Source organism: Puma concolor, chromosome E1 (assembly GCF_028749965.1).
Source record: "Puma concolor isolate L17-30 chromosome E1, mPumCon1.1.hap2, whole genome shotgun sequence".
Classification (NCBI taxonomy): Eukaryota; Metazoa; Chordata; class Mammalia; order Carnivora; family Felidae; genus Puma; species Puma concolor.
The window spans coordinates 32,956,589-32,971,072 of record NC_141680.1 but is presented as its reverse complement, the minus strand read 5'-3'; the positions used below and the strand labels follow the sequence as shown (position 1 = coordinate 32,971,072).

The 14,484-nt window shown below is 37.3% G+C and overlaps 1 protein-coding gene across 5 annotated transcripts in view; it reads left to right on the top strand.

The window, feature by feature from the left end:
* STXBP4 (syntaxin binding protein 4) overlaps positions 1-14,484 on the top strand; it is a 172,786-nt gene that overhangs the window by 16,232 nt on the left and 142,070 nt on the right. For 4 of the 5 annotated variants that reach the window (XM_086686923.1, XM_086686926.1, XM_086686922.1 and 1 more), the window contains 3 exons: positions 3,831-3,963; positions 13,424-13,530; positions 13,717-13,936. In XM_086686923.1, coding sequence (XP_086543049.1) covers positions 3,831-3,963; positions 13,424-13,530; positions 13,717-13,936 — 460 coding nt within the window. The remainder of the gene's footprint in view (positions 1-3,830; positions 3,964-13,423; positions 13,531-13,716; positions 13,937-14,484) is intronic. The other variant, XM_086686925.1, reaches the window with a different exon arrangement.

Here is a 14,484-nt window from a genome sequence, read left to right as displayed (position 1 = left end):
CATCTGGAAAGTCTGGATGGCTATCTCTCTGAACCTGGTCTCATTCTCCAAGAGGCTAGCTCAGGCTTTTTCACAGGATGGTGGAATGGTTCCCAGCAACAAGCCCAAGTGTTTTTCAAATGTCTGTTTCCCTTACATTTGCTGGTCTGTCATTGACTGAAGCAATTCAGATAGCCAAGTCCAAATTCAAGGGGTATAGATATAGAATCTACTTTTTTTTTTAATGTTTTTATTTATTTTTTTGAAGGAGAAAGAGAGAGAGCATGAGTGGGAGAGGAGCAGAGAGAGAGGGAGACACAGAATCTGAAGCAGGCTCCAGGCTCTGAGCTGTCAGCATAGAGCCCAACACGGGGCTCGAACTCACGAACCGTGAGATCATGACCCAAGCCGAAGTCAGATGCTCAACCAACTGAACCACCCAGGCACCCCTAGACTCTACTTTTTAATGGAAGGAACAGTAAAGTCACATTCCACAGGGCATACAGACAGCGATGGGAAGAACTTGTGGCCATTTTGCAAACCTGTAACTCATAGAATAAGGCATTCTTGTCTTTCATTCACTCTGTGCCCTCATTCTTCCTATAGATAACCATTTTTATTTTTGGTTCTTTCCCTGTGCTTCTTTTTGGATAAGCAAATAATATACATATAAATATATACACATGTTTTATGTATATATATGTATTTGTGTGTGTATATATATATACACACTTGAGTCAATATTTTTACCTCAAAGCTATTATTCATAGTAAACACATGCACATTAGCCCTTCAGCTCAGGTTCACAGGTCTTCCCTGGAGAAGGATGTCAGGCTGGTTAAACTCAGGATGTCTTTCTCTGACATCACTTCCTGAGAGCACTGGAAAGTTCTGGTCTCCAGGGGTCACCAGCCAGGCTCATCTGTGGTGTGTGCAGAGAGCTCCATGCACAGCTTTATGCTCTGGTGCTGAACAGTTTTACTTTCTGGGACAGCAGAGAGTTTTGTCCAACTTCTTAAGGCAAAATCAAGGCCATGGGAAAGAATCATATGACTGAGTCAATACGGCCCCAACATCCAGGCTCCACCTCCCAGTTTCCACTCACCAGCATATTCTTAACAAAAAGGTAGCATATTATGTATACTCTTTGATCTTGCCTTTAAAAAAAAAAAAAAAAAAAAAAAAAAAAATATATATATATATATATATATATATATATATATATATATATATATATAAATAAATTTTTAAAATTATATCCTGGTAGTCTCTTCATATCAGTCTATAAATGTCTTTCTTGTACCTTTTGTAACTATGTATTCTATCCTATCAATTTACCATAGTTTATTCAGCCAGCACCTTATTGATAGACACCCATTATTTGCAATTTTTGAAGATTTCAAATTATGCGAAAATAAATAACCTAGTATACACGTAATTTTGTATTTTTTTGCCAGAGTATCTTTGGGATAGATTCCTAGAAATGGGATTTCTGGATCAGAGGGTAAACTTAGAGTTTACCAAATTCCCTCATTAGAAGTTATGCCATTTTGCATTCCCATCAACAATGTACAAGAGTACCTCTTTTTCCACAGCCTTGTCACTGGAGTATATTGTCACAGTTTTAAATTATATGTTGATCTTGTAAGTAAATAGCAATATCTCTGCCTAGTTTTAACTTGTAATTCTCTGGGATTAAAGTTGAGCAGCAGAACTATTTCTAATAGCTAAGAAAAAGTAAATAATACAAAATTTTAACATAAGGGAGTTGTAACATAAGCTCCTGGCAAGTAAATGCTGTACAAAATACAGAAATTCTGTTGACAATTAGAAAAAGAGGGATCCTTTACTGAAGCACTAATATATGGTGGAGATTATGAGTATCCCCCATTGAAGGAAATTTGCATTTGGAGGGTTTAAGAGGTTATACGAGGTACCTAATGAGGTACCTTAATTCCCCCTCTCCCTCCTCTCTCTCAATTCTAGGCTTCATTCTTTTATGCCTTTATAACCTAATATTCCATCAAAAGTGGGCTGAGCTTCTGAAATCTGTAACAGTGAAACATTGTGGACCTAGTCCCTTCTGCCTCTTTTTCTAGCTAATTGACTGTTGCCCTAGTAACCAGAGAGGCCATCCAACACCAGAGCTTAATTCTGTATAATGCAACCCTGAACAATGTCCTGTGTAGAGAGCAAAATATTCAAAAGCAGGAAGGCTTATAAGGTTTTGTGGGGTTTTTTTGTATTTTAATTTTTTTCCTCCTGTCTTTTTTATTATTTAACTTTTGAATACATGCTTTCTTAAAGATATAGTTAGAGGGGCGCCTGGGTGGCGCAGTCGGTTAAGCGTCCGGCTTCAGCCAGGTCACGATCTCGCGGTCCGTGAGTTCGAGCCCCGCGTCAGGCTCTGGGCTGATGGCTCAGAGCCTGGAGCCTGTTTCCGATTCTATGTCTCCCTCTCTCTGCCCCTCCCCTGTTCATGCTCTGTCTCTCTCTGTCCCAAAAATAAAAAAAATAATAAAAAAAAAAATAAAAAAAAAAAAAGATATAGTTAGAATTCTTGTGGCAGAAGATAAGAAAGCTTTTTCTAAAAACTGTAATCATATTTAAGATACGAGGCACCTTTTTTAATACCAGTTTCAGTTTTTTTGATATGTGTGAAGATAGCTCCAATATTCATCACTGGCTTTAATACGACCACGAAGCATATCTTATGCCACATTTTGCCTCTAGAGTAACACAAACTGGGTTTCTATTGCTGTTCTCCAGCTTTATAACCTCAGACCACCAAGTTAACCTTCCCAGACTTTGGTGCTTTCAGAAAAATGAGGGTAATAATCTTAGGAGTTGTATAAATGCTAAGTTGAATAGCATAGTGTATGTATATTGCTTAGCACAACCCCAGTTACATCATATGTAAGCAGGCAGCCCTAAGCCTTATTTGAAACTATGTTCAAGCCCTCTTTGACCAATAAAAGTCTCCGCTCTGACTGGAGTGTTCAGAAACACAATTTGAGGGTATGCCTTTTATAGAATTCTTTTGACAGTTCCTTCTTTTCTTTTTCTAAAAAAATTTTTTAGTATTTATTTATTTTTTGAGAGACAGAGAGAGCAAGTGGGGTAGGGGCAGAGGGAGGGGAAGACACTGAATCTGAAGCAGACTGCGGGCTCTGAGCTGTCAGCACAGAGCCCAATGTGGGGCTCAAACTCATGAACTGCAAGATCACGACTTTAACTGAAATCAGATGCTTAACTGCCTGAGCCACTCAGGCGCCCCTCCTTCTTTTCTAATGTCATTGTTCTTAACGTTTGACAGAAATTACGGATGAGCATGTGCTTTCTATCAGAAAATACTCTTTTGAAATTAAAAAGATAAACTTTTCTTTTTGATATTCAAATGGAGGTCATATTTATTTTGCTTTAAATGACTGCCAACATGTCTTTTAAAAAGTCACTTACCTAACTCAATAAAATCTTTAATTTTGGGATTGATCCCTCAGTGTAGTCTAAGAAGCCAGCTAAAAAGGGAAATCTGTTCAGTTACCTTTAATAAACCTTTAAATATATTTAAATTATATATTGAAGGTATTTTTCTTCCTTCTACAACAGAGAAATAAGCACTATTGCTGTAATTTCTTCTATGGTTTGTTTTTATAGAAAAAAAATACTACAGGTAACAGAATCCATTTGATTGTTTTCCTATCATCATACTTTTCTAAATGTCGTTACTGGTATGTACTGAGTACATGGGGTTATCTAGATCTAAGAATTTGATTTAACAAGTAGTTTGAAGAAAAAGTGGGCATAGATCCTCTAGGCTAACCTGTGAGTGCTAATTTACTTTATCTTAGGGATCCTGCCTTTCAGATGATCACAGTTACCAAGGAAACGGGCCTTGGTCTGAAGATCCTTGGAGGAATTAACCGGAATGAAGGCCCCTTGGTATATATTCAGGAAATTATTCCTGGAGGAGACTGTTACAAGGTAAAAATTAAAATAAAAATAATATTTCACCAAAAACCAAACCTACTAGTGGTGAGGTTTGTTTTCCTACTACATCAGTAAATTTTTAGTATTAATTGAATGTCCCCGGTGACTATTTCTCAGTGAAAGATCTTGTAAGAACTGGAAGATAGGCCTTTACCTTCAAGGAGCTTTAACCTAACAAATAAATAGGAAGTAAACATGAAATAAATTGGAAAATAACAAATTTGAGAATCTTTTTTTTTTTTAATGTTTATTTATTTTTGAGAGAGAGAGAGAGAGAGAGACAGTCTGCGAGCAGGGGAGGGGCAGAGAGAGGGAGACACAGAATCTAAAGCAGGCTCCAGGCTCTGAGCTATCAGCATAGAGCCCAACACGGGGCTCCAACTCACAAATGGTGAGATCATGAGCTGAAGTCAGACACTTAACCAACTGAGCCACCCAGGTGCCCCCAGACTTCAAACTCTTAACTAAAGGTTATATATTTTTAATAATATACTATTTAACTCTTATCCAAAGTCTGATTTTGAGAAATTGTATTTGAAGGCATGTTATCTCTCCACTGCTGAATTTGGATTAAGTCAGATCACTTAAACTGGAAGTACCTTCATATTTAGCCTCTCCTAAATGCAAAATATACAAACTCAGCATGTAAATTCTGCTCATCTCTGAATTTGCAGTAATTCTTGTTTAGTTTGTTATTTATATCACGCATTAGTTGCCCACATGAGAAATTAGATTTAGAGTTAAGACCAGAAAATATCTTTTTTTTTCTTTTTTTACAAATTAGAAAGCCTTACTCCCCTCTTTGTTATAAGAAATATATAAATCATGATTTCCTTTTTGCTCTGGTTGCTAGAAAGCTCAGATCCACATTTGAAGTACAATATCAACAACTTAGTTAACAAACTAGTTATTATATTTTCATTTTCATTCCTCCTGAATTTCATTTGCCATATCTGTTTTACTAATGTGATTCTATCTGTCTTTTGTTGAAAATTGCCTGCAGTCCTTTTCGGAGAGATATAGGATATAAAGAATTTCATAAAATAATTGTATTAACAGCAAGCTATCGAGCTTGAGAAAGGATCCTTTTAACATTAAGTTTATTCATATTGTTGTTCTTTTAGTTATTTTGATTCAATAAATAGTCCTGCCCTTACCTCCACCCTCACCCCAAACATTTGTTTAGCAAGTAGTTTATCTAGGCAACTGGATTTTTATTCCCCTTGTTAGGAAAAAAAAATTAGTTTCGCCAATAATTTCGAAATTAGTAGAAATGATTTCAATTGTTTCAAGCTTGTTGAGATAATAGGATACACTTACCATGTTGTAAGTGCTATATAATAAATTTAGGATATATAATAATACAGACTTTTAGCTATTGAATTTAAATTGTTAACCAAATAAAGTTTACTTAAATACTAAAGTGTTTAACAAATTCAAACAAAAAATAAAATTAGTCTTGTAAGAATTGAGGTGTTTATGACTGCTTTAGTTGAGGGACGTGTGTGTGTGTGTGTGTGTGTGTGTGTGTGTGTGTGTGTGTGTTCACTATAGCCAAGTTATTTCTTAGACCACACTTCATACAATGTAATGATAGATCATGGTATCTAACAAGTGATAAAAATTTGCTATTATGATACGTATCAGTTTGTGCTTTTTTATTCCAATGAAACATATTTATAGTTAAAATAATAAAGGGATAACATGCTGAGGGACACTTAATCTGCTATCAGTGGTAGCAGACTGGGAAATTAAATACTTTCTCTTACTGGTTTTTCTTAGAATTTCATTGTTTAGAAGGCTATCAAAAAGTAGTCATTTAATGGACTATATTCTATATTTACCACTAGAGAGCAGCACAGAGTTATTAATGTTCCTTGACAGTATCTGGTCAAGTCCAAAGGAAGAAAACAGCCAAAACAGAGAAAAGTGGAGACAGAGAAGAATAAATACACTTGCAATGCTCACACTCATTTTTGTATACTTCCTCAAGATGGAGAGTTACATGCATATTTATTCTGCAAATACAAATTGGTGCAGTTTTATTTTTAAATGTTTTTATTAATAATAGCATTTACTGTGTTCCAAATACTGTTAGGCATGTTAATAAATTTCTAATCTGTGCAAAATTTCTGCATAGTAGATGCATTCATACAATAGGAAACACAGGTTCATAAGATTATCCTTATTAAGTTGCTGAACTGAGCACCTTCATATTTTTAAATGCATATGAGTGCTTTCACTTGCTCTAATTATAATATTCTGTTGTTTGAGAATTACAGTATAGGTAATCCCCAAGCTTATAGATGGATTATATTGCATTTATATTCCCAAACTTCATATGTTAGAGGGCTATTGGAACTCAGAAGAAATCTTTAATTAATCACAGCTGCCTGAACCCTCACCCCCACCCCCTTACACATGCATGAATGTTTTCCTACTGGGAAATACAAAATACAGTACTGGTTCCGTAACCAAAATACCATGTTTCTTTGAAAAACATATTCAAACTTGGGGCATCTTGACAATTTTTCCGTTGCAATAGAAGGAAAGATTCTTCCAGCTCAAAGTGTTAGAGACAGCCTATAGGATGAGATTAGATGTACTAGGTACTGAGGAAATATGAGAACTCCAAGGCCCTTTTCACCCCACCAGCCAGTTCCATATCAGTCTGGAGTCTTTAGTGTTCAATCTTAGACCTTTTTCTGGCTGAGATACTCCTTTGAGCTTCATACTCACATGTCCAATTGCTTGGTCAGCATTTCCACTTGGATCTCCTTAAGGCATCTCAAACTCACTGTAGTTGAGGCAAGACTCATGATAGTCACACCATACCCTGATCTGGCCATCTCTTCCCAAAGAGAGCTTCTTCCTCTGTTCCCAAACTTGATGAATGACACCTTCCAGTTGTATCAAGTTAGAAAACCTAACAGCAGCCTAACTACTTCCTCTCCCTTAACATTCATCCCCAGTTTTATCAGCACATGCTGTTGACTTTTTTGCTCTCTAAATATCACTTGAGCCCATCAGTCTTCTTGATCTCCACCACCAGCACATAGCTTTTAATCAGATCTCACAATAGCTTTGTCTGCTTTTATGCACCATGCCTATTTCCTCCCCAGCCTATCTTACTAATATTCAGTTGCCTGTATCACGTGACTTCTGCCCTCTATTTCTCTGGCTTTCCATCTTTATGCTTCCAGAGCGGTATTTTTTCAGTTTCCTGAAGTTCTTTCTCATATGCTGTACCCTCTGACTCAGAACACACCCTTGCTGCCGCCGCCATGACTTCCAAATATCTATTCAAAGACTAATTCCTGAGGAATGTGTTCTCGGTGCCCTCCAGTTTAGGCCAGGTCTTTTTTCCAATATGTGCTCCTAGATCCTGTTTCTTTCCTGAGATATCACCGATCTCAGTTTGTAAACACACATCCATATCTGTACTTATTTTATCAACTCTGTCTGAACCACAAGACAGTATGTTTCCTAGGTGGGAGGATTCTATCTGGTTTTATTCACAATAATATCCTTAGTCCCCAAAGTGATGCCTGGCATAAACTAATTGCTCAGTTAATATTTATGAATGAATGATCCCTTAGTCATTCTGTCATGTTTCTGCCTGTTCCCCATTCCCCTGCCACCATCTGGCTCCATACCAAGTCCCCTTCTTCCCTTGTCCTTTGCGTTATATTCTGGACACAAACTTTCTTTGAAGTTTTCACATGTTTTTGCTTCTTTGTTTTTCTAATAGTGTAAGGAAAGCAGGCAGTGATCAAAAGCTTTTCTTCAAACCTGATACTACATTTCATATATCATTTAACTGATTCTAAGACCTATATTAAAGCACATACATATAAGCTCTATGAGATGAGTCTTACAGTCAATTTCATAGTGTAATTGGCAGCATTTTCTTCTCTTAGTGCTGTGTAAAATAATGGCCATCTTACAGTCAATGTCATCTTAAATTTGATAAATTCAGGACCTTTTTTTTTTTTTTTTAAGTCAAATCCTGTAGGTAAAGACAGCGATCACACAGATGTAGATACTAATGGTTAAGTCATTGTTCACAGAGGATCGAAGTAGGACATATTTATCTTTCAGAGGAAGTCTGTTTTCAGAATGTGCTGATCCTAACCATGGAACTCGGACCAAGGCCTCTGGATGACATAGTGTCTAGAAGCCAGTCCCATCAGTGGAAGCTAAGGAAGTAGCAACCCAAGAGGGTTCACTTTACAAGTCATTCTTTTCTCTTTTGCCATTATTACTACTGTCTGAGCCACCTTAATTTTCTCAGACTGTTTTCTGGCCCTGATTAATTTATTGTGGGCTTATTGTGTACCTGGCTGGGGGAAACAACCATGAAAAGGACATGGTTCTGGCCAACTGAAAAAAATCAGGGCTGCTAGTTTGGAAGTCGCTGGATTAATGTGCTCTAATAGGAGAGAAAAAGCTATGTGGACAAATAGGGACAGCACAAAGTAAGTGTAATTACTGAGATAAGTAAAAGTGCTTTTGGGGAGAGAGGAACAGATAAGTAATTCCAGGCGATTGGGGCAAACTTATCTCAGAGCAAATGTTTGTACTTGGCAGTGAAGTTTAAGTGCCAGTTCATCAGGTGGAGAAGTGGTGGGGTAGGTGGTGTGAACAACATTTTCTGAGAATAGATTGAAGAATTTGTATGCTGAGGAGGGAAGGTGGATGGTGAGGCTGGAGAAAGTAGATTGTAGGTAGTTTGTTGTGCTGAGTCTGGGAAGCTAAGGAATTTCAACTTTTTCCTACCCATGGGCAGCCTTTAAAGGTTCTTAATTTGAGGAGTAAATAGGATTAAATTTGCTATCAATGCGAAAATTACAACAGGCATGGAATTCTGATTCAACTCACCTTTATATGACACCTACAGTGTGCTAGAATTTCATCTATGTTACTTAATTACTAATAGCAACCTTGTGTGACAGGTATTTATCTCCACTTTACAGCTAAGAAAATGGAATCTCATAGAGATTAAGCGTCTTGCCTAAATTCATATTAGTAACTGGCAGTAAAAGAAGTTGACAGTTTCTGAAAGTAATGGGAAAAGAACGGGAAGTCTTGCAGGAGGCCTTCCTTAGTATTCAGGAATCAAGAGTTAGTTAAATCAGAGTCAGGCTGTATAGATGGTTTCTGATAACATGGTAACATGTTATTTAGAAAACTATATAATGGTTATTGTAAATGAACAGTGCTGGTGGTTTTTAACAGAAGTGTCTAAATGGTCAGGGATATGTTATGACTTCAACATCTTTGTAAATGTCAATGCAAAAGAATGCAGACCCTGAAGGTGGGCATGTGAAAGGGCTTGGCGCCTTGCCTGGCGCCTTATGCAGTTGCTCAGTAACTGCTGAATCAGAACCCAGACAGTGTGGAAGAGGCCTCAGCATGTCCCCGAAGTTAGTATCTTCACATATACATTAATCCAACTGGGGCAAGATTCACTGGTTTTGAATGCCAGACTTTTACAGAAATAGCTGTGTTTTAGTTTGCAGGTTCTGACTTTTAAACAGGTTCAGCAATTCACATGATCAGCTAAGATCTTATTCTAGGAGGCAAAGAAAAAAAAACGCTGTAAATACTTTTTAGTAAAGGAAAAAATATATATAAACACCAAAAGCTGCAGTTAGAGGGCATTATTCTTCCTCCCTTTTCTGACTCTTGTCCTGATGGAAAATGCTACTTCGGTACCTCAGTGTGCTTTAATATAAGATACATTAAATTGTGTTCATGGGAGCTTTTCCCTCTCTACTGCTAATAGTGTACAGTCTGAGAGGAAAATGTGGAAGATAGCAGGTCTGCTGAAACCCTGTTGCCTACCTGTTTTTTTTAATGTTGATTTGTTTATTTCTTTGAGAGAGAATGCGCGAGCACACTAACAGGGGAGGGGCAGGGGCGGGGGGCAGAGGATCTGAAGCAGGCCCTGTGCTGACAGCAGAGAGCCCAATGCAGGGCTCAAACTCACGAACCGTGAGATCATGACCTGAGCAGACACTTAACCAACTGAGCCACCCAGGTGCCCCCACCTATGTGTTTTCAGTAGCCTTTTCCTCTGCAACCCTGACAGCCAGCTGTGGTCTATATAAGATACGTGGATACGGGAGCTCCCTCCAACAATTTTTAATTCAGATCTATGTTTTTTGTGGATTACCTCTTGTGCCTCTCCCAGCCCCCTTCCCCTCTTTCACTCTCTCTCTCTCTATTTGTTTATCAACATCTAGCTAGCAAGTTGTAGAGCTCAAATTAGCATTCGGGTCTATCCAGCTGCCATACCTCCTGCTCTTTCCTCTTCTGTCCACTGTGTCTGAAGGCCCCTGCCCAAATGGAAGAACTGCCATCTGACAGTATGTACTGTCTGCCACCCTGATTCTAAAAAGTCCTTTTTTTTCCTTGTCAGTGTCCTTTAATTTTTTTTTAATGTTTTTTTTTTATTTTTGAGAGAGAGAGACAGAGCGTGAGCAGGGGAGGGACAGAGAGAGAGGGAGACATAGAATCCGAAGCAGGCTCCAGGCTCCAAGCTGTCAGTGCAGAGCCCGACGTGGGGCTCGAACTCACGAACCGTGAGATCGTGACCTGAGCTGAAGTCAGACACTTAACCGACTGAGCCACCCAGATACCCCTCCTTGTTGGTGTCCTTGAAAGCTTTGCTCCAGTGAAACAGCTTTCTTCTGTCTACGTTTTCCCCTTTTCTCTCCCTAAATTGTTGCCAGGCTTTGTGATACAAGTCAATAGTAGTATAGCCATTAAATTTTAGTTGTAATCTACCTTACTGAACTGATTCCAATAAAGAGCTGTTTTGTAGATTCCAAATGGCCTAGGGCTGGATTTAATAATGACATTTATTTAATTTCACTTACTTATTAATTTATTTTTAAATTAGATTAAAAATTTCTCTATTTGACCCTTACTTCCAATATAGAACTGGAATATAAAACCAAAACATAATTCAGCTAGCTAAACACATTGTTGGGGCAGATATTATGAGCTCCTTTTTATTTGGGGGGATGGAGAATTTCTTTTCTTTTTGATGATGTGACATTTGACACATATAAATGGAGCATAAAAATAGAATGAACACCTATGAATCTGCTTAGAGTTCACTTAGAGTTACTTAGACTTAAGAAGTAGAAAATTTTAGGTACTACTGAAGCTTCCTGTGTCCATTCCCTGATCACATTCCCCACCCTTCCTCCTGGAAATAAGTACTCTAGAATTTTGTTCATTCTCCCCCATTATTAGCCTTATCTTTTTGCCTGTGGCAGAAAGGTTGTTTTTCTTGTTTGTTACTGTTTCATCTTAACCCTGGGTAGATAGCTGTTCTAAAACAAAAATTTAGCATATTAAATTATAAGCTAATGTACATAAATGTCTAAGTATGTCTGGATAGAGTTGATTTACATGCATATGTAACCAAAGTCTGTAATAAGGTTTGGGCCCAGGCAACTACAGAACTGTGTTTATAAAATCATATAAAACAAGCTCTTTTGTTTTACTGAATATGTAGTATCCTTCTGGTAGGTACTTTGCTTTGTCTTTTCCAGCATTACTATTGTGTTTTATTCCACATACATTTGTCAATAGAAGGGGGGAAAAATCACTTGTCAATATAGCACTTGTGTTGTGTTCTCTGACTTTGCTAGTTATATTTATAAAATTGAAATTTTCAAATTTTATGTATTTTAAAATCAAATTTTTTTTAGTTTAATTTTTTGAGTAATGTTCAGAATTTAGAAGAGTTGTAGAGTCATGCATTTAGGTTATAGTGTCTTTTACATAGTATTTGAAATGACATTTCCATAAAATTTTTTGATAAATATTTTATATTTATTTATTTTCCTATGTACTTAGTATTCAGTGTAAGAGGTAGCACTTGGTATCTTTTTTTTTTAATTTTGTTTAATGTTTATTTCTGAGAGAGAGAGAGAGAGCGCAAACAGGGGAGGGGCAGAGAGAGAGGGAGACACAGAATCCAAAGCAGGCTCCAGGCTCCGAGCTATTGGCACAGAGCCCGATGAGAGGCTCGAGCTCACAGATCGCAAGATCATGACCTGATCTGAAGTCAGACGCTCAACTGACTGAGCCACCCAGGTGCCTCACTAAATATCTTTTTAAAAAACAACAACAAAAAAATAGCTATTGTTATTTAGTAGTGAAGTAACTATAGATTACCATTATTATATATAATGAAGTTCAGATTGAAGATCAGTTAGTTTTCCAAGGAATATATCTTAGAATATATCGTAGATAAGACTTTGAAGGGAGATATTTCCTTGAATTTGTAGAACTTAATTAAATGCCATTAGGGTGAAAATCTAGCTCTTTTAACCATGTAAGCTTCTTCCCTCATTACAGAAATATTGCCTTCTATCTTTGAGAATAATTGAGACATGTCTTAGGAGCTGAAAATGAAAAGAGCTCATTCTTCTTTTCCAGTTTGAATTAAGGAAAAGGACAGGTAAAGACTGAGAAACTTAAATTAAATTGAATGAAATCTTGTCATCAGTAGGCTCTGTTCTTATCCAGTTAGGCTAGTTATAGCCAGAGCTGGGTCTTAGCAGACAATGCAAGGCAGCCGGTTAGAAGTGGTCATCCTTAGTAGGACATGAGTAAAGCTGGATATACAACCAGCTAGACCTGCATCACAGGAGTTATGACAGATCCAGTAAAGAGCTGAAATATGGGTAGGATCAATCTAACTAAGATCCTTGACTGAATTTTTAGAAGTCTTACTGTGGAGGGGCGCCTGGATGGCTCAGTGGGCTAAACGTCTGACTTGGGCTCAGGTCATTATCTCCCAGTCCATGGGTTCGAGCCCTGCATCAGGCTCTGTGCTGACAGCTCACAGCCTGGAGCCTGTTTGGGATTCCATGTCTCCCTCTCTCTCTGCCCTTCCCCCACCCATGCTCTGTCTGTCACTCTCAAAAATAAAGAAACATTAAAAAAAATTTTTTTTAAATCTTACTATGGAATGAATCTTACCAATTTGGTGGGATGAGAGATGCAGGAATGCTCAGAAACTAAAGTGAATGAGTCTTGCACTCTGAAATATTCTAGAATTATTTCACTGTATCACAGAGTCAGAGCTGTATCTGTCTCATACGTAGTACCAAGCTTTTAAAACAGGTCTTTTCCTGGTGTGCCAGGCAGGCTGTGTCTTAATCTAGGCATATATGTATTCATGTATGTCTTCAGGATTCTTTAGTGTGCAAATTTAGCCTGTGTATGCACGAACCATTCCATTTCATCCACATGTAGGCAAACTAGCTAAAAATTTTTGCTATTGAGGTTCTTTGTCCAGTATTTTATTTTCACTCTTTTTTTAAGAGACTGTTGACTAAAATTTTTCTTTGGTTTGGTTACATCAGTTTTTTTTTTTTTTTTAAATCATCATTATTAGTTTCTTTATATATATTACTTTTTTCGTTAGGATGGACGTTTGAAGCCAGGAGATCAACTTGTCTCAATAAACAGGGAATCTATGATTGGTGTATCCTTTGAAGAAGCAAAAAGCATAATTACTAGAGCCAAGTTAAGGTAACTCTCCTATCCATAAAGTAGAATGAGTTTTTTAACATGTCTTCTCAAAAATAGTAATTTAAGAGACTTAAATACTTTAGACCCTAAAAGAAGTATATTTTCATAATATTTGAAACATTATCTTAAAATTCAGTTGTGCCATATCCATAACCTATCCATAAAGTTATTGCTTTTTAATGCTAGGTCAGAATCTGCTTGGGAGATAGCCTTCATAAGACAAAAATCGGATGGCAGTCATCTAGAAAATCCATCTTGTACATCCCTTTTACAAGCTTCAGGAGAATATGGACCGCAAGCCTCAACATTTAGCCTTCTTCCTTCTCCCCCTGAAATACTAATTCCAAAGACCTCATCTACTCCCCAAACTACAGATACCATTTTATCTTCTTTTAGGAGAAATCAGGTAATCTTACATTTCTCCGGTCTGTATATTTTTACGTTTGTTACATACACATAGAATTATAATTTTGGCAATGCAGTTTATTAACATTTTGGTATTCACTTGAAAGATCTTTCCTTTTTTTCCTGCTTAAGAATTTTATGCTGTGCCGTGTCAATAATACAATTTTTCAAGTCAGTGTGTCTTTGGTTCAGAAAGTCAAGATCAGGGAGGGCCTTGCAAAGATATGCCTAGATAGCACTCAAAACTGTGTTAGGCATGTCATATTTATTTTCAGAAAGTGTCTAATGGTTTCTTGTTATTCCTATTTTCTGCTTGACTGAAGACAGGCAGTCTACCTTTTTGTTCTTAGCTTATTCTCCTGCACAGTGAGACAGTAATCCTGATTACCCAGTGTAGGTGGATATGGTTCCCTCACGTGTGTATGCTAATACCTAGTTCACCCCAGTAGAATCACACAGAAGGAGGAGTTTCTACATCAAAATCAGCAGTTAATTACTAATTGCTGCAGTACCCTAACAAATCAAAGTTAAAACAAATAGAGCATATAC